The 20,418-nt window shown below is 47.2% G+C and overlaps 1 protein-coding gene across 2 annotated transcripts in view; it reads right to left on the bottom strand.

The window, feature by feature from the left end:
• Nucleotides 1-236: 236 nt before the first annotated feature.
• The window catches only part of PHF24 (PHD finger protein 24), a 28,787-nt gene continuing 8,605 nt past the window's right edge, over nucleotides 237-20,418 (bottom strand). The window contains exons 2-8 of one of the 2 annotated variants that reach the window (XM_037491651.2): nucleotides 11,124-11,505; nucleotides 9,691-9,876; nucleotides 6,165-6,243; nucleotides 5,659-5,864; nucleotides 5,144-5,304; nucleotides 4,753-4,848; nucleotides 237-4,640 (exon numbers count right to left, since the gene is read on the bottom strand). In XM_037491651.2, the coding sequence (XP_037347548.1) occupies nucleotides 4,544-4,640; nucleotides 4,753-4,848; nucleotides 5,144-5,304; nucleotides 5,659-5,864; nucleotides 6,165-6,243; nucleotides 9,691-9,876; nucleotides 11,124-11,501 (1,203 nt within the window). In that variant the 5' untranslated portion in view covers nucleotides 11,502-11,505 and the 3' untranslated portion in view covers nucleotides 237-4,543. Of the gene's footprint in view, nucleotides 4,641-4,752; nucleotides 4,849-5,143; nucleotides 5,305-5,658; nucleotides 5,865-6,164; nucleotides 6,244-9,690; nucleotides 9,877-11,123; nucleotides 11,506-20,418 lie in introns of those variants that run through there. The other variant, XM_054689450.1, reaches the window with a different exon arrangement.

Genomic DNA, 20,418 nt, shown 5'->3' with positions numbered 1-20,418 from the left:
CTATTCAGCATCCCCATTCCCTTTGGGGAAGCCCCTGCATCCTCCCAACCCAGCCCGTACTTGATTGTTGGGAAAGTGAGCACCAGGAAAGCTCTAGAAAGAGAGCCACAGCGGATGGTGTTCTTCCTGCTCCTATCTTCATCTCAGACTCAGAGATTGGTCAATGATAAGAAACCCCACAGAAATTCAGCACATGCCCCCCAAAAAACAGGAAACAGGAAGCTAAAATAGCATCACATCTCTTTATTATGAGCATCAGCTCCTTCTGAAGGCTGAGCCATGGGGAGGAACATGCAGCTGTACTGATGGGAAGACAGGGCTTGGGGAGGCCCCCCTCAGCTTACTGTCAAGTTACCTTCCGCAGAAAAGCACATGGGGACAAAGGGAGGACCAGAGAGCACTGCACCCTCCACTGTCACCCGAGTCGCCGCCCAGCCACCTCCACAAGGCTGCGTTAGACCGGGAGACAGCGCACAGGCCAGCTCTTCCAGGAGACGAAGCTTAAAGGCTGTTTCACCACGAAATGGAAAAGCCCTTCTACTTCCACCCTCGTGTTTTCATCCGCGGTCATGTTATCAGTACTCTACAAACTGCAGTGTGCGCTTTCCTCGTCTCCGGCCCGGACCAGGCCTTACCGTCTCTCCACCCTCCAGGCCTTTAGGGCCGGTGGCCCAGAGGGAAGGTGGTTTTCTTCTGTGCTAATGCCGGCTAGTATTTCTAGGCTTAGAAATTCTGTAGTTTTCTCTCCTTCCAAGGCAGTCAAAAGCAGTGTCAGCAGGAGGGCAAGAGCAGGGGAAGTGGCCAGCCCCGTCCCACCCCAGGGCTGAGCTGCAGGAAACAGGCATGATGCATTCATGTTGTCTGGGCTGCCGCTGGGCGTCCAGCGAGAAATCCTGGGCAAACTCAAACTAAGCGGCATGGGGACAGCAGCAGTTGTACCCCATTATCAACGGGCGTGCGTGAAACGGGTGTGTGCGTGAAGAGTCTGTGGTTACGGTGCTTTTTAGGATATCCTGCATTAAGGTAGTTTTGCCTTTTCATGCCAAGTATTTACCTGCTGTTACCCTGCTAGTTTGAAGGGGACATTCTAGCAGGATCGCCAGAGCCTGTTCTTAATTTTGTCCTGCCTGGAGATCAGCCTTGGCTGTCGGGTCTCGGCTGGCCCAGGCCCTATAGCTTTTTCCGAGTTTCCCTCTCGGCCGCAGGGCTCCCGGCCACCACTCTTACCAAGCCACGAGGCCCATGTTGGTTGAGGTTGTGCTTCGGGCTGAGGCCTAGGCACTTAAGCTCAGCCCCCTGTGAGGTGCTTTTCCCCAGGCAGTTTGATTCTGTGCTTTCTCTATTGGTGGTAGGAGCGGGGGGATCCCCAATTTTGGCCCAACAAGGCCAGGGTGACACCCATAGGGAGCACCAGGGCCAGAAAGGCTAATGTCTACCCTGCAGCTCCAGTCTCTTGGGCTGGAAGCAGGAAGAGGCAACATGCTCATGGCTTTGGTGACGGAGGTCCTTAAAGGGAGAAGAGCACTTGACAGTGGGTCAGTACCTAGGAGTGAGGAAACTGCTCCACCCCTGGGATCCCACGGGTGCCTCCCTCGAAACCCAGAGCCTGCACATGTTGGGGAAGCTGGTCCAGAAAAGGAAGCCACAGAGCAGAACTGGAGAGGTTACGTGGCCACAGCCACTGCCTCTGTGGACCCAGCACCCCCGCAGCTCCGCTGTGTCTTCCGGATGTCCTTATTTCAGTGCAAGCACGGGGAAAACAACTGCTGCATGGACAGCAGACTCAGGGCAGATGGTCTTCCGAGGAGCTTCTACGTAACCCCTGTCTTTCCAGGTCAGGGCGTGGTGCAATGATTCAAGTTTTCGGTAGCTGAGGAGAAAGAGAGACGTTTTCCCATGCCCGCCCTAGAATCACACACTCAGTTTTATAATGGGCAGAATCCCACAGGCACAGTGATGGAAGGGCTTGGAAAGGAAATGCGCTTTACTGGGCTTATCAATGTTTGAAAGTCTCCATCCACACTCACTGCAGAGGGGCTCCCTGCGCTAGGGCGCTGCAAAGGGAGATCCCGAATGGGGCTTGGGTGGGGCTTCTGCAGCTCGGGACTGGGGGAGCAGTGGAACTTCTCCTTTGGTGATGAGTGAAGATGCCTACAAGAAGAGGCCCGTTGCTTTTCTGTGCCTTTCTGCTCTTTCTTCTTCCTAGACCCTGTGAGGTCTGTCCTTCCTGGACCCTGTGGAGCTCTAGCCTTTGCTGGAGGCAGTGTCCCATGCAGGAAGGCTCTTCCCAGAAAAGCTTGCTGTGCTGGGATAGGGAGAGAGGTCATCCCAAGTGGGCCTGATTCTCTTGTGGAAGAACTCTGGGGCCTGCTTTTCCAGACCCTAGGATGTGGCTGGCCTGATCTGGCCTGTGGTCTCTCCACACACCCACAGAGAGCTAGAAGCTGTAGCTCTAAAGAGGTAGGCATCACCTTGATCTGTGAAGGAGGAGGGAACAAGAAGCTGGACTGATGAGGCAGGAGGAAAAAAAAAGTTATTCAATTTTTAAAGCCCAGAGCTTATCTCTACTCATAATGCCCTGGCCATGAGATCAAGCAGTCCACGGCCATTGGCATAGAAGATAATTTTCCAGGAGAGTAAACAAGAGCCCCTGGGCTTAACGTGCTTTAATCTCAGTGCAAACCCCAGACCTGGCTGCTGCAGATGCAGTTCTTACGCCCAAGAGTAATGCACTTGCTTGCTTTTTCGGGGCGGGGGGAGGGTTGGACTGAATACCGGTTCCTCATACTAGGGAGTTTGGTTAAGGAGTATTTACAAAAAGCTGTGGGTTTTGAAATGCTCAGATCCAAATATAGGAAGCCAGCTTCATCATCTTCATTTCAGGCCTGAAAAATTCAATCCCAGAAATATTCTTACTCTGCTTCTAGGTCAAGCAGTTTCTAAAGGCGGAGACCACGCAGTGCTCTTAATACACTCCTGGTGCAGCTCTCCCCTCTCCTCTGAGCATCTCAACACTGTGCATGCTGCTTCTGTCAGCACCTAATTTAGTACAAGTGCCTTGAGCACTGGGGGTATGTGAGCTGCTGTAGGACTGAGCTCACCCTCTGTCAAGTCAGGTAGTCACATCTGGCTAAGCCTAAGTCGATAGACTAGAAATAGAAACCTCCAGGCCTCCAGGGCCAGGGGGACCCACAAGATGCACTGACTTGAGAATCTGATGTGAATATAGAAAGGGGTCAGGGACTTGGAGGCCAGGCTGGGCACCCTTGCAGCATCTGCTCGGCCCCCAAATCCACCCATGCGGAGCCCGGGCCCTAGCTTGGTGGGGAAGGCCATGGAGTGCGTGGCAGGGAGAGGCAGCAACTCAGACCATCTCTTAGTGACATGTAGAAAGAAAATCCTCCCCCTCCTGTGAGTGTTTGCTGGGACTTTCTCTGCTCAAGAAAGCGAAGATGCAAATCTTCTTGGCTCCAGCCTCTTCTCATCGGCAGGGTGGCTGAGAGGGGTCCCTGCTCTGGACTTCCGCTGTGCTGCTTTCTCCTGGGCTGTGGAGGCTTTTCCAGGTCTGCCGTTGAGTTGAGCTGGAAGGATGGAAAAGTATGTGTCTTCTCTCCTCTTTCATCCACACTTTGTGTTCATTGAAACTTGGGCTTTGGCTCCCTGGGCAGCTGACTTGGGCGAAGCACTAACACAGAGGGCAGGGACTCCTGCCACCCTACGCGTTCTAGTCAGGGCCCTCGGGCTCTGGGCCACGAGCACCCCTCTGGAAAACAGGACGGCTCACATTGTGCTAAAGACTTCTGGACTTGGATGACCTGGGTGAAAGGATCTAGAATTCCGGTTCCCTGGGAGGTGCTGCCTCCCTCTTTTCTAATTAAGACTCAACAGACTAGTTGCCTTCTCTGTCACCAAGCATTAGAACTTGAGTAAATAATGGAGGGAAGTGCAGTGGTGGTTTTCAAACATTTTCACACCCCAGCACTCCTAAGGGACAAACCACACACCTACCAGAACAACAGCTCGCCACAGAGGGGATCAGCACTGGGGGGGGGGGGGGCATGTCTGCATCTCTAGTAGAACACACAAGTCTGCTATGTTCCCTCATTAAGAACCATTTGGCCAGAGATTTATCAACTGGAAATCAGAACTGGCCATCAGAAGGGGGAAGCAGACACCCCTTTAGCCACACCAGGGGTTTTACAAAGGGACTTTGGTCCTTTTCCAACCCAAGACCCAGGTCTCTGATGGCGTGGCGGCGAGGCCTGCGTATCCATGTATGCCTGTGCACGCTGAAACGTGAGGGTGGGGTGTCCAGGAGCAGATGCTGCTACAGCTCCTAGGTCTTCTCCCTGTGGCAGGACATTTACTGCCTCTGTGATGAGGGGAACAGTGACTTCAGTGACATAAAGCTTAGTGACAAATTGAGATGCTGGCAGTGCTCCATTCCCATGAGTCTCAGGGCAGAGGGTGGGGGCTGGGGGAGGGAGAAAGGCAAGGAGGGAGGGAACGCCACTGTCGCCAGACTGAGCTTCTCCGATCCATGCTATCCTGGGGGTTTCAGGTGAATGGCTGCACTATTGGGGCGCGCAGCCAAGATGTAAATGACATTCTCCCGCAGGAAGGTGGGCCAGTCCACAGATCTGGAGGGGAAGCAAAGAACAGGCGTGTGAGGCTAGCTGCAGAGCTCAGAGGCTCTGGGGGTGTTGGGGGCGACCGAGGGTGCGGCCAGCCAGGTAAGGAGGTCCCACTCACCTACACTCCTGCTCTGTGGGCAGAAGGGCCTTGTCCTGACTCTTGCTGCTGCTGCTGGCTGGGCTGCTGTCTGCTATGGGACCCACGTGGCTGATGCTGTGGGGCACAAGGACTTGTGGTTAGAAATGGAATCGTGGAAGGCCTGGCCTCTCCCAAACTCTGATGAATCTTCTGGACATACACATCCAGACTTTGCTGATAGGGGATGAGAGAGTTTGGAGTAGAGGCTGCCCTCTGCCCTGACCAACAGGAATCACTCTTTGTCTGTAGTACAAGATCCTTTCCTGGCTGTTGGCAGGAGACATCAGGAGGTACTTGGTACCACGAGCCATTTGGCATGGGAAGAGGAGGCGGGGACGTGAATAGGGACAGGGATTGGTAGGTAGAGGACCTGACGCTGCAGGAAGCAGCCTCTGCAGGTTGTTTGCAGAACCAAGAATGCTGGGCACGATGGCACTCGGCCTCGCTGATAGTGTTGTCACTGCTGTGCGCTAGGAAGGTGGTTCGGGCTCGCTCACGCTCCTTGACTGTCAGAAGCCTTAGCAGAGAGTTCTGGGGAGGAAGAGACAGTTATGATCCTGGAGGTGAAAATATTTTGTAAGTATACACAAGCATTGAGTGTCCTACCTCTATTATAACCTCTGCAACCTCCTTAGAAGCTGCCCCATCTTTCTGATTGATTGCACCAACATTTTCAGTGGGGTCCAGTGCAAATCAATCTCCCTTGGGCTCTCTCCCCAGCCTAGCTCTGGACCACCTGTCACTGGAGGGGAACCTGAGCTCTTTCCTCATGCAGGTCCCTGCTGAGACAGTAGCCGGTGTTCCCCCAACCTGCCAGCATGCCTTCCAGGTCTCTGCCCCCCAGGATCGCATGGACAGTCACCCATTCATCCAGCTGACCCTCACCTGGGGACGCAATTTCTGTAGAAGGAGGAGGGACTCATGGGACAGGAAGTCAGACCACTCTATGTGGCCTCGACGTTCAGGGTCCAGAGAGGCAAACTGGCCGACTGCTTGCTCTTCTTGCTCGTCGCTCAGAGCCCTGTCACTGTCTCCTCGCTTTGCTGCTTGGTGGCGGTAGCGCAGGAAGTCCTCCAGTGTCAGGGAGCAATCTGTAAGGAGGGACCCTGTGCTGGCCACACTGACCCTTTCCTCAGCCTCTGGGGCACCTCCATTCACTTACGAGGCACCCCAGGGTCCTCACATTCACAGTTCTTATTGAGTGTTCGTCTCCCACCCGCAGGGCAGCTCAGGCTGTGGCTGGGGGAAGTAGCCTGGTGGCCAGCAACTCAGGAGCCGGGACCCATTCGCTCCCTGCCCCCCAATTCCAGAATCTCATTTCACAGCTCATCCTAGAAAAGATGCGGGGGGAGGGGATAGGCAGCCTGTCTTCACCCGCAGCGCAGGCCTACCGGGAATGACTTTACAGTGCTGGAACGTCTCGGCGAGGCTGTACATCTCCTCCTCAGTCAGCAGCAGGTTCAGGTTGTCCTGAGAAAACAGAACAGCTGAGTTAGCAGCCAGAGTCCGGGAGGAAAGGCAGGCCGGGGGGCCAGAGAGAGGGAAACTGTGTTTCAAGGCCATTCTGGGATCCCCTGACCCCAGACCCTCGTGCTCAATCAGGGGACTCAGGCTCCCGGGGGAGGAAGGCCCGGCTCAGGTGCCCACTGCTGGGGCAGGAGCTTTCCCAAAGCCCAGATATCATGACTTTAGCCCTGATTCCATTTTATTAAAATAGTGGCTTTTACATTATACCCTTGGGGTCCCCTGAAAGTGTCTCAGGAAGCTGCCGCAAGGGAGAAGAGGGCTAGGAAGCTGGTGGGGCTGTGACTCCCTAGCTCCATCACCCAGAGCACTGCCGTCTTTTCCACTGTATTTTGGCTGCAGTGTTAGTGTGTGCCCAAAGAGTATTTTTTTTTTAATTTATGCATACAAGAGCTGGGGTGCAGGCCAGGGGTGTCGGGGTGAGAGGATTCACCAGAGACAGAGTGGAGAGCAGAACAGGCAGATGCACTGAAATACACTGCTGAGGGGAGCAGCAGACGAGGCAGGCAAGGCCTGCTGTACTAGGTGGGCAGCTCCCTGGCCAGGGACTGAACTTGTGCTGCAGAGGCTGCGGACCGGTCATAGCGCCGAGACTTAACCCCTTGCGCCACCAGGGAGGCCCCCTCAAAGAGTATGTTAATTAAAAAAAAAATTTAATTCTAACTGTGCTCCTAGTGGATTTTATCACTTTCCACACTGATTTGGAAAGCGATGCCATCATGACAAAACTAAAAACAAATGAGTTTTTATGGTGCCCTTGACAAGTTTTAATTCCAAAAGAGCGCTGCTATGTTATTTTGTTACATTAATGTCTGGTCTTCTAGACTTTGAATTATGAATGTTTCTTTCCGGTTGAAGATTCCGCCCCACCCTAAAATGCCAGTAGAGGACAGGAGCAGACATTTCATGGACATGCACTTGTGGATCTCGTCAAGACACAAAGTGTTCCGTTCTTTCAATAAACACTTACTGGGCACCTAGTATATGCTGAGCACAAGGGCATGTGACGCCGTGGGGTGCTCAGGGTGGCTGGGGTCGGGGGGTGTGTGTGAGAGAGAGAAGATGCATGTGTGGGAATGATGAAAGGGAGGGAAGACAGGCAGAAGCCTGACAGTGGAATGCCTCCAATGCCCTTCACGGAGCTCCTCGAAGTGGGCCTTTATTTTGAAGGCAAAGGGGAGCCTCAAGGCTCAGGCGCATAGTACCATGGTCAGATCTTCAACTGCTGTGGGACTGGATTAGAGGCGCATAGTCTGGAGACGTGGAGAACAGTTAGGTGGCAGCTGCAACATACAGATGAGAGATGAGCAGCTAACTAAGGAAGGAGAATGGAGAAGAGGTGAGAAATTTGAGCACTACCAGGAGGCAATATTGAGATGACCTGTTGACTTATTGGAAGTGAGGGATAAAGGAGAAAAATGAATTGGGATTAGTAACTGGGGTAGAATGGGGCAGGGCTACTAGTCACAGAAATAAGGAATGGAGGGAGAACAAGTTTTGGGGTAGGGGAGAGGGAGAAAACACTGTGAGGGAAAAAATGAGTGCTACCGGAGCCTCTCTGGGGCCACAAGGGGTTAAGCACAGCACTTTGAAGCTATCCTCAGCCTCTGCCGCATGGGTTTCTGTTCAATCCCCGGCCAACCAGGAAGCTACCCACATGGCACAGTAGACCTCTCCTGTCTCGCCCGCTGCTCCCCTCAGCAGTGTATTTCAGTAGATCCGCCTGCTCTGCTCCCCACTCTGTCTCTGGTGAATCCTCTCACCCCCCCGCACCTCTGGCCTACACCCCAGTTCTTGTATGCATAAATCTTAACAAAACAAAAGCGTGCTAACAACAGAACCCTGATAGACAGCAGTTTTCAGGACTGGACAAGAAACTAAGGGTATTTAGAAAGAATCATCAGAGAAGGAGGTGGGGAGACAGCCAGTAAAGGGCACTGGAAGGTGAGAAAAGAGAGCTGCACGGTATAGGAGGTAATGTTAATACAAGTATGATGAGGCTTTTTTAATTTTCTATTTTCTCTGGTTTTCATATTTTGTGTAATAATTCTCTTAAAAAACACTCAAAACCTAAACAAAAAAGAGGGGCCAAAAAAAGAAAGTGCTAAATATATCAGAGAGGTCAGAGAGGTTATTGGACTTGGCAGCTGGGGAAGAGCTGAGTCAGCAGTCTGGTGAACGCAGCCGCCGAATCTCAGCTGGTTGAGGACCCAGGAGGAGATGACAAGAAGCCTGTCTGCGGAAGGAAGGAAGAAGAGGGGAGAAACTTGGAAGAAGCCGTTGTGGAAAGTCTGGGGGGCTGTGGTGGTGACCAGGCAGGGAGCTGTGTCTCCCGGGGAGGTGCCACCTTCAAGCCAGTGGCACACCAGCAGAACACTGCAAAGCAGAGAGGCGGTGAGTGAGGACTGGCATTCGGAGAGGTGGTGATAAGAGGAGAGAGTCCTCAAAGCAGGACCAGCTGTGGGTACGTCAGCGGGAGAAAAGGGATGTAGGTGGCTGGAAATAGACTTCCCCTTAGCGACAAGCCGGAGAGATGTTATTGTTAGAAAAAGGCACACCTTTGCCTCGGCAGCAGGAAGAGGGGGATCTGCAGGTGCTCCTTCCTTGGAAATCATTGAATTGGAAGATTTCTACAGATCAACAGATCAGTAAAGGAAGACCTGAACTCTACTTAGTTGTGCTGGAAGTGGATACGACCAGGGCTCTTTTTCTTCCATTAAAAGTTGCGGGGCATTTGATATAATATGTCGTTTGTGAAGTTCTGAATCAAAAGACTTCGTCATTTAACTCACATAATGATCACTCAGAGATGAAGAACGCATGCCTCCCAGTCAGGTAGTAGGCCAAGTGAGGATCCTTTGGACTAAGAAGTTTTCCTGCAACAGGCTGTCCCTACTGGAAGCAAGCTGGTTAGGATTTCAGGATGACTTTTCAGATGAGTATAAATGACAACTTTAGACTTAGAGAAAGCACTGCTCCAAGCAGAATCACCTGGAGTAATTGGGCCTTATCCTAGCCATTTAGTCCTCTAGCTCAGTGGTTCTCAACTGGGGATGATTTTGTTCCTCCAGGACACATGTGATACTATCTGGAGACATTTTTGTTGGTCACAACTGGGGGTAGATGCTGCTGGCGTCCCATGGGGTTAAGGTCAAGTATGTTGCTAAACATCCCACAATGCATACCATTCCTGCTGCAAAGACTTACTGGACCCAAAATGTCAATAGTATTTTTGAGGTCTAGAAAGTCTTTCCCAGCTCCATGACCCTTGAATCTACTACTGGACAATTCTTTAGTCATTGCTGGAGCCCGGCGGTCTAAGACGGGGCCTCCAGGAAAACTGCCAAGTCCCCTGTGGTGCGGCAGCCCGCTGTCCCTGCAGCCCAGGCTCACACAGTAGTGGCAGCTCCAGCCTGTTTCCGTATGGGCCGTCTCGGTCACCTCCGCTGTACTATCTCCTTGGAGATAGCCCATGCGGCGCAGGCAGCCATCGTGGAAAACCCTGGTGCAGATCCTGCACGGGAAGAGGCTCTCAGCTGTCCAGACTTCACAGATATCACACATCTCATCATTGACAATCTGGGGAAAGAGGAGAGGAGTGAACAGGGATGTTAGTGCAGACAGCAAGCATCTATGACCCCAAACACAGAACTACCCTCACGGGGCTGAGTCTCCCTGGAGCAGCATAGAGGAACAGCTTCAACTGAAGCAAGTAGTAAGGCCATAAAAGTTTCTCTTTGGGGAACAAGGACCAGCTGCTCAGGTCTCTATGACCATATTTCTGAACAGGGATACTACAAGCGTGTGTGTGTGTGTGTGTGTGTGTGTGTGTGTGTGTATTTATATATATATGCATATATAGTTATATATTATATGTATTATATATATTTTTTTTACATCATTCTTTTTGTACAATGTATACTTTCTCCTCTCAGGTGTAGTCCCATATAATTCCCATGACCAGTTCACCTGTGCACCATCACCATAGTCCCTGTGCTCTTCCCTCTCCAGTTTTGATCCCCCTCCCTTCCCCTCCCCCTGGAGAGTATTTCTGGTTTATAGTTGCCTGTTAATTTTGTTTTTTAATGTATTATAATTATTTTATTCCAGATCCCTTATTTGGTTCCTGTACATTCTTCCTATAAGTGAGACCATCTGATATTTTTCTTTTTCTTTCTTGCTTATTTCACTGAGCATGATCCCTTCCAGCTCCATCCCTATTGCTGTGAATGGCATGAATTTATCTTTTTTGATTGCTGAGTAATATTCCATTACACACACACACACACACACACACACACATCTTCTTGATCCAGTCATCTATTTTGGGACATTTGGGTTGTTTCCATATCTTAACTATTGTGACTAGTGCTGCAGTAAACATAGATATCATACATCTACTATTACTACTAGCATCTTTTGAAAGAATAATGTGTTGTGAGAGATTGTTCAGGTATTGCAGGACACTTAGCATCCCTGGTTTTCTTGGTACAAAAGCCAGTAGCAACTTCAAGTTATTGTGGCCTCCCTGAACTACCTGCTCTCAAAATTTCCAAATGCCTCCTACTATCCTCTGGGTGGGAGGGCAGCGGAATACCAGCCATGGAGTCATTCCTTATCACCTACTGCCTCATGTCTTTTACTAAGAGTAATCTAGGATGTAACTAACATTTTTATTCTTATGGAAGAAATTAAAAGGTTGCTCTAGACTCAGTTCCATCTCTCTGGCTTTGAATCTCACCTCAACTGTATCCACTCTTCCCTGTCCTATTCTCTGATCCACAAAAGGTCTAAGACTTAGAATTCTGTCCTAATGGGACACTCACAGTTTCTCTGAGCTCCAAGGAGATATCTGGGGGCTTGTCATCATCCAGCTTCCGGGTGGGGCGGATATAGGCAGGGGCTGTGAAACGACCGGCTTTGTCAAAGTCCTCAGGCTCCACTCCACGCCCATCTCGAAGCCTCTCCCAGGCTGCACGATAGCTGCTGCTCTCTTCCTGGGGCACCGGGGTGCTGGCCTCAGCTTCCTTCTCCTCTTGCACTTCTTGGACAGAGCCTTCTACAGTGCCTCGGCGGGAACCTGGCAGCTCACCTGTGCGTCGGAGTGAAGGTCTGTCCCGCAGCCCATCCTTGAAGGCAGACACAGCCAGGCTCACCTTCTGCACCTGTTCTACTGTCTGCCGCTTGGACATCAACACCCCCATGGTTCTGTGGATAAAAACCAGAAGATCCCAGACTCAGCCAGTGGCTGAGCATATTATATCAATCAGTTTCAACCATTCACCTAAGTGTCAAGTGCTATTAAGTATTTTCTCCCTCTTCTGCAATTCAGTAGCATTGTGGGTACAGAAAGCACTCTTTCAGGAGGTGGAATTCCTTCCTTTCACTTCTGACTGGCCTGTGACTTTGGATTTCCTATCTATGAAATGTGGGTGATCTACCTGGTCTACTTCACAGGGCTGCCATGAAGATAAGGTGGTGAGGAAATGGGCTTAACAATACTTAATAACACCCCAAAAGCATCAAGTGATAAACCCTATCTTTCTACCTTCCTTCCTAAAGTCAATTAGTTCCAGGGGCCCCAGGCCAAGTCTCTCCTTTGCCTCACAAGATGACCCAGGGCTTAGAGCAAGCCTGCAGCAACCCATTCCAGACATCCGATAGAAGGAAAGCTCCTCCAGTAAGTGCCATGCATAATCAACCCATCCAGGAACACCCATGTCAAATGCCTACTTTCTGAGTAAGAGTGAAGGAACTATTTTTAGAGAACTTGTCAGTTAGTTAGTTAGGTAACTCTTCCACCCTATCATGTGGTCAAGATCACAAACTCTCCTTTGCCTGCCCCCCCAACTAGTAACTAAGTTTATTTATGGGTCTGTTTGTGTTTCACAGACAACTGGCCCATTGCCAGCTCTAAGTACTTCTCACACAGTAAAAGTTTCATTGATGTCTCTCACATTTTCTGTTTTGATTTTCTGAACTACTCAAGAAAGGTCCATAAACTTCACGTTAAAAAGTAACCATATAGGGGGCCTCCCTGGTGGCGCAAGGGGTTACATCTCAACGCTGTGAAGCTATCAGCAGCCACTGCGCAAGAGCTCCCTCCCTGACCCAGGGAGCTACCCACGTGGCGCAGCAGACCTCCCCTGGCTCGCCCGCTGCTCCCTTCAGCAGTGTATTTCAGTGGATCTGCCTGTTCTGCTCCCCGCTCTGTCTCTGGTGACTCCTCTCACCTGCCTCACCTCTGGCCTACATTGCAGCTCTTGTATGCATAAACAAAAATAAATCCATAAAAAAAGAGTAACCTTATCCCTGCTCTTCCTTTGCGGTACTTCCTTAGCACTGGCAAGTGAGGATGTGAGGTGGTGCTCGGCAGAGCAGGGCTGCTATTCCTAGTGTGAAAGGTCTCAGATTCTGCTGGGGAATGCTTGCTCTAAGTAAAGGGGAACAGAAAGTCCATTTTAGCCTTGCTCTCAATCCACTATAACCAAGGCTTATTGAACAGTTCTGTGTGCGGGGCACTAACTCCTCCTCACAGGAAACAGAAGACAGGAGAGCAGTTTCACCAATCAGGCCACTGAGTATCAGGACTCAGAGTAAGGAAGGGTCCTGACGACGCCTTAGGGGAGATGAGACCACACTGCTGGGAGTGCAAGTAGACTGTGGAGGATGGGTAGTAAATTATCCTGTTTGTTGGTGGGAAAAGTTGACAGAGAGTAGGAGGAAAGATTCGGGCCAATTTGAAGGCTACATTAACAGTCCAGGGAGGAGGTAGAAAGTTGAAAAATCTTTTTTTTTTTTAAAAGATTTATTTATTCATGCATACAAGAAACGGGGTACAGGCCAGATGTGCGGAAGGGTGAGAGGATTCCCCAGAGACAGAGTGGGGAACAGAACAGGCAGACTGACTGAAATACACTGCTGAGGGGAGCAGCGGGCGAGACAGGAGAGGTCTGCTGCGCCATGTGAGATTCTCGCGGGCCGGCAGGGATGGAACCCGCGCTGCAGAGGCTGCGGACAGCTTCACAGTGTTGAGCTCAACCATTTGCACCACCAGGGGAGGCCCCAGGAGGTAAAAAGTGTAACCCGAAACAAGGGCAGCAGGAATTATACAGAGTCTATTTGATACCATGAAAACAGAATTAGAATGAAGAGGTAACTGGTTGGATCAAGGGTAAAAAGCTGGGGCATTTGTATTAATTGCTCTATTCCCCAGCTTTATTGTGGTAAGACTGACATATAACATTGTGTAAGTTTAAGGTGCACAGGCACACCCGCAAGTTATTGCATGTTGGGCTCCAGACCACCCACAAAAGCAAGCATCACAATGAAACAAGCCGTGTGAATTCTCAGATTTCCCACTGAAGTTACGGTTACACTATAGTGTAGGCCATTACGTGTTCAATAGCATTATGTCTAAGAAAATGTATACACCTTATTAAAAATACTTTATAGGGACCAGGGAAAAGACTATAATAACGTAAAAATCAAAATCAATAAGCAACTATAAACCAGAGACACACTATGGGGAGGGAGTAGGATCAAAACGGGGGGTGGGGGGTGGGTGGGAATTGTATGGGGACTATCACCAAGATGAAAATGCAGACACTGTACAAAAATGAAAAATGATGTACAAAATACATAAAATAAAAAAAATGAAAAAAAAAATGCTAGCCATCATCCCAGCCCCCAGGGAGTTGTGACCGTTTTGCTTGGTAGAGTGTCCCGCCTAGATGTTGGTGGCTGCTGACTGATCGGGGGTGATGAAGGCTATAGTAGCTGTGGTCATTTCTTTTTTTTAAGATGTATTTATTTATGCATACAAGAACTGGGGTACAGGCCAGAGATGCTGGGGGAGAGGGGGAGAGGACCCACCAGAGACAAGAGTGGGGAACAGAACAGGCAGACCGACCGAAACACACTGCTGAGGAGAGCAGCAGGCAAGACAGAAGGGGTCTGCCTCGCCATGTGGGTTGCTCCCTGGCCAGCCAGGGATCAAACTCATGCTGCAGAGGCTGCGGACTGCCCCATAGTGTGGTGCCTACCCCTTGCACCACCAGGAAGGCCCTAGCTGTGGTCATTTCTTAACATAAGACAGCAATGAAGTGTGTTGCATCAACTGACCCTCTCATGAAATACTTCTCTGTACACGTGATGCTGCTGGATAGCACTTTATACACAGAACTTCTTTCAAAATCGAGAGGAGTCAATCCTTCCTCTCAAACGCTGCCACCTGCTCTATCAACTAAGCTTATATAACATTATAAATACTTTGTTGTCACTTGAACAACGTTCACAGCATTTTCACCAGGAGTAATACTTCCTTTGCTCATCCAAAAGCAGCAACTCCTCATCCATCAAGTTTGAACCATGAGATTGCAGCAATTCAGTGTCATCTTCAGTCTCCATTTCTAATTCTGTTATTTCTACTGCATCTGCAGTTACTTCCATCACTGAAGTCTTGAACCGCTCAAAGTCTTCCCAACTCCTGTTAATGTTCTGATCTTCTCCCCGCCCCCCCCCCATCATGAATGTTCTCAATGGCATTTAAAATGGCGAATCTCTTCCAGAAGGTTTTCAGTTTTGCCCAGAACAATCAGAAGAATCACAATTTATAGCAGCTACAGCCTCACAAAATATATTTCTTAAGTAATAAGATTTGAAAGTCAAAATTACTCCTTGTGCTACAGAGGGCATGATGTTAGGCATGTTATGTTAGACGTGAAAACAGTGTGACTCTCCTTGCACATCTTCAGAGTGCTCAGGTGACCAGATGCATTGTTAATAAGGAATTTTGAAAGGAATCTTTTTCTGAGCAGTATGTCTCTACAGTGGGCTTAAAATACTTAGGAAGCCATGTAAAAAATGTACTATCATCCAGGACTGGTGATTCAATTTACAGAGAAGAATAGATATAGCATAATGTTTAGGAGCCCTGGGACTTTTGGAAAGGTTAATGAGCACTGGCTTCATCTTCAAGTCACTAGCTGTGTTAGCCCCTCACAAGAGAATCATCCTGTCCTTTGAAGCTTCAAAACCAGGTATTGCTTTCTCCTCTCAGCTAGGAAGTCCTATATGGCCTCCTCCTTCAAAATACATCTGTTTCATCTACAAGGAAAATCTGTTGTTTAGGGTGCCTGCCTTTATCGGTGATTAAGGTATTTTCTGAATAACAGTACCTGCTGCTCCATTTTATATATATATATTTTAAAGCAGGTTTCTTTATTTTTTATTTTTATTTATTTATACAAGCACCGGGTGCAGTCAGAAGCGCGGGAGGGTGAGAGAATTCACCAGAGCCAGAGCGGGGAGCAGAGCAGGCAGAAGGACCGAAGGACACTGCTGAGGGGAGCAGCGGGCGGCAGGAGAGGTCTGTGCGCGTGTGGGACCCTCCTCTGGTGGCCGGGGAGCAGCCGGGGATTGAACCGGCGCTGCAGAGGCTGCGGGCAGCTTTGCAACCCAGTGCTCAACCACTGTGCCATCGGGGAGGCCCCATTTTATATTTTGATACTATATAGACAGCTTCTTTCCTTAAAGACTTCATGAACCTGTCTCTGCTTAGTTTTACCCTTTCTTCTTCAGCTTCCTCACCTCTCTCAGCCTTCACAGAATTAAAAGAAAGTTAGGGCCTTCCTTTGGATTAGGCTTTGGCTTAAAGGGATGTTGTGGCTGGTGTGATCTTCTAGCCAGACTCCTAAAACTTTCTCCATATCAGCAGTGAGACTGTTTGCTTTCTTATCATTCCTGTGTTCACTGGAGTGGCACTTTTAATTTCCCTTCAAGAGCTTTTCCTTTGCATTTATAACTTGGCTAAGTGTTTGACAGTAAAGGCCTAGCTTTTGGCCTATCTCAACTCAACATGCCTTCTTCACTAAGCTTAATCATTTCATTTGAATGTAAAGTGAGAGAAAAGGGACTCTTCCTTTTACTTAAACACTTAGATGCCACTGTAGGGTTTTTAATTGGCCTAATTTAAGGTTGTTGTCTGAGAGTATAGGAAGGCCTGCTGATAGGGAGACGGTGAACAGTGGTTGGTGGGGCTCCCAAACAGTTAAAACAATAGTAACATCAAAGATCACTGAACTCAGGTTATCATAAGAGATATTATAATGAAAAAAATTAAAATATTGTGAGAATTACCAGAATGTGACACAGAGACATGAGCACATGCTACTGGAAAAATGACACTGAAGATGTGATCAATGCAGGTTTGTCACAAACCTTTGATTTGTTAAAAAAAAAAAAATTCAGTGTTTTTGAAGAGCAATAAAATGAGGTATACAAAAGAGGAGGGAAAGCAGGGTAGGGGGGAAGGGAAGGTGGTGTCAACCTGATTGTGGAAAGGGTTCTAGAACTTTGGCGGTGGGCGAAGTGAGGCTTATACACACAGAGGTAAAGAAATTTATATAGTTGTGCAAATCAATAAAATAATAAAAACTGGGTACATACAGTGTGATGATTTGATACACAAATATATTACCAAGATTCTTACCAAAATAAGGTTAGTTAGCACGTCTTTTACCTCATGTAATTACCATTCTGCTGTTGTTAAGGTGAGAACATTAAAGCTCTACTTTCATAGCAATCAAGTATACAAAACAGTATGGTTAACTATAGTCTATAGTCACCACTTTGTACTTTATTCCCCAGAACTTACTCATCCAATAACCGAATATCTGTGCCCTCTGACCAGTATCTCTCCATTTTCTACACCCCTGAGCCCCTGGCAACTACCAATCTACTCTGTTTCTATGAGTCTGAATGTTTTTAGATTCCACATACAAATGAAGCCATACACTATTTTATTCAGTCTTTGTCTGACATACCAAGAGGGCAGTTTTACAACGACTAAGTTGAAGAATGGTAGTGCTGTTTACAGAAATTGGAAAATAAGAAAGAGGGAAAATGAAATTGAACTTTGTACAAGTTGAATTAAAAATGTCTCTGGGCTTCTGTACAGCAAAAGTGACAGTAATCAAAACAAAGAGACACCCCACCGATTGGGAGAAAACTTTTGCACACAACACTAATGATAAAGGACTGATCACAAAAATCTGCAAAGAGCTGACAAGACTCAACAAAAACAAAGTAATCCAGTGAAAATAAAATGGGCAGTAGAGCTAAAAAGAAACTTCTCCAAAGAGGAAATGCAAATGGCCAACAGGCATATGAAAAATGTTCAACATCACTTGTAATCAGGGAAATGCAAATCAAAATCACAATGAGATACCATCTCACACCAGTGAGAATGGCACATATTAAAAAAACTAGCAACAACAAATGTTGGTGAGGATGTGGAGAAAAAGGAACTCCCCTGCACTGCTGGTGGGAGTGCAAACTGGTCCAACCACTATGGAGAGCTGTGTGGAGATTCCTCGACCTGCCAAAGATGGAGCTTCCATATGATCCAGCAATTCCACTCCTAGGTATTTACCCAAAGGACACAGAAACATTAATTCCAAAGGGCACCTGCACCCCTATGTTTATAGCAGCACTGTTTACAATAGCTAAGCTTTGGAAACAACCCAAATGCCCAAAAATAGATGACTGGGTCAAGAAGATGTGGTACATATACACAATGGAATATTACTCAGCAATAAAAAAAGATAAATTCATGCAATTTGCAGCAACATGGGTGGAGCTGGAAGGAATCATACTCAGTGAAATAAATCAGAAAGAAAAAGAAAAATACCATATGGTCTCACTCATAGCAGGAATCTAGAAAACATAAATAAGGGGTCAGGAAAAAGACTAATTATAATAAACTAAAAATCAAAATCAACAAGTAACTATAAACCAGAGACACACTATGGGGGTGGGGAGAAGGGAGTAGGATCAAAACAAGGGTGGTGGGAATTGTATGGGGACTGTAACCAAGATGAAAATGCAGACATTGTGCAAAAATGAAAAATGATGTAAAAATTTAAAAAAATTTAAAAAATAAAAAAATGTCTCTGGGGCATTCAGGTGTTATGTGATCCCTTCCTTAAAACTTATCACTGGTTTTCTTTTTTTTTTTTTAAAGATTTATTTATTTATGCATACAAGAGCTGGGGTACAGGCCAGAGATACAGGGGGTGTGTGTGTGTGAGAGGATTCACCACAGACAGAGTGGGGAACAGAACAGGCAGACTGAAGAAATACACTGCTAAGGGGAGCAGTGGGCAAGACAGGAGAGGTCTGCTGCGCCATGTAGGTTTCTCCCTGGCTGGCTGGGGGATCGAACACGTTCTGCAGAGGCCGTGGATTGCTTCATAGCGCGGTGCTCAACCTCTTGCGCCACCAAAGAGGCCCCAATATCACTGGTTTTCTATAGCTCTTAGAATTAAGTTCTCCAAATCAGTCACACCCATGGTCTGTGAGGCCCTGGTCAGTCTGACCTCTCTTCTTTAGGGTGTATTCCAACCACTCTGGCCTTCTTTCAATCTTTGTTTCCCATGCCCCTTCTATTTTTGGGACTTTTGAACATTCCTTCCCACTCATGTAGGTGCCTATTCATCTGTCAAAACTTAGTTCAAGTATTGCTTCCTATAGGAAGTCACTGTTGACTTCCCAGGCCTGTGGGAGAGCTCACAGCACTATGCTCTCTGCTCTGGGGCAAATGCCTTTGCCATTACATATTCATTTGGAGGATTATCTGATCAGTGTCAGACAACAATGAAAATTAGATTGTTTAAACCCTGCTCAGTACTTATCTCCACTGTCTAGCAAGTATCTGGAAGGGAACAGATGTGTAACAAACATTCCCCAATTAATTAACTGTGGGGAAGTCTTTTAGATTTTTTAAATAAAGCCTAGGTACACAAAATATTTGATCACTTCCACATCTTCTTTCCACAAACAACTGTGCCACAAGTGGTACAAATTCCTACCTTGCCATCACCTAACCCATATATTTTTTTTCTCCTGGTGGTTCCCAAGATTAATTTTGTTTTCTAAACTTAGATTCCTTGTTATGTCACATTGTAAAGGCCACTACAATTATTTTTCCACACTATTGGAGACCTATCTTTCAAATATGCTACTTCACTGTTTCACTTTTTCTATAACTTAGCTTTTGTAAATAAGGCTGAAATGAATATGGGAACACATATATCCCCTTGAATTAATGCTTTTGTATTCTTCAGGTCGGTACCTAAGAGTAGAATTGTTGGGTCATATTATAGACCTAGTAATATTTTAAGAAACCTCGATACTTGTTTTCCAGAGGGATAGACCTAGTTTACATTCCCAACAACAGAATATGAAGGTTCCTTTTTCTTCACACCCTTGCCAACAGTTTTTGTTTCTGGTCTTTTGATATGGGACCATTTTCATGGGTGTGAGATGGTGTCTCCTTGTAGTTTTGATTTGCCTTTCCCCCATGATAAGTGATGGTGTGCATTTTGTCATGTGCCTACTGGCCGCCTATTTATCTTCTTTGGAGAAGTGTTTATTTAGTTCCTCTGACCATTTTTTGATTGGGTTAATTTTTTTTGTTGAATTACATGAGTTCTTTATTTTGGGTACCAGCCCTTGGTCAGATGTCCAACCCACATTTTTGAATTAATAAACCAGTTGGCAAGGAAAGATCTTTCCCAATATGTGAAACCTGTTTGTAAAATTAAAGTATATGATTAAGGATATTTGCTTTGGCTATGGAATTGTATTTTACAGGGTGGTAGTGAAGACGATTTATCGAGGAAAGATTTCTTGATCCCATTTAGGAAGTAGTTTAAGGTGTTCATGCCCCAATGGACACTGAATAATAAATCATGATTAAAATAATCCCTTTTCCCCCAAATGCAAATAAATATTGAACAATAGGGAAATAGTTAAATTATGGTACAAAGGAAGACTGAATAATACGAAAAGCACTGAAGTGAAGTAGATTGATAAGGAAAGATGTTTAAAATATATAAACATTGAAAAAGCAAGTTACAAATATGCTCCTGTTATGATCTATTTTTGTAACAAAGTTATTTTTGTAACAAATGTATTTTTCATCTTTTTGTTAATCTGTTTTTTAATTTTCCTACATTACACATTAATTATATAATAAAAAAATCCCAGGGTTGGCAACCTAGTCACTTGTTTTAGTTTGGGTTCAGCCGGTCTGTGGCCTAGAACGTTGCTTTACTG

The sequence above is a fragment of the Talpa occidentalis genome, unplaced genomic scaffold (genome assembly GCF_014898055.3).
Source record: "Talpa occidentalis isolate TD23 unplaced genomic scaffold, MPIMG_talOcc4v2.1 talOcc4.7, whole genome shotgun sequence".
In the NCBI taxonomy this organism is placed as follows: Eukaryota; Metazoa; Chordata; class Mammalia; order Eulipotyphla; family Talpidae; genus Talpa; species Talpa occidentalis.
Note: the sequence above shows the minus strand (reverse complement) of the source record. Positions and strands in the feature narration are given on the sequence as shown.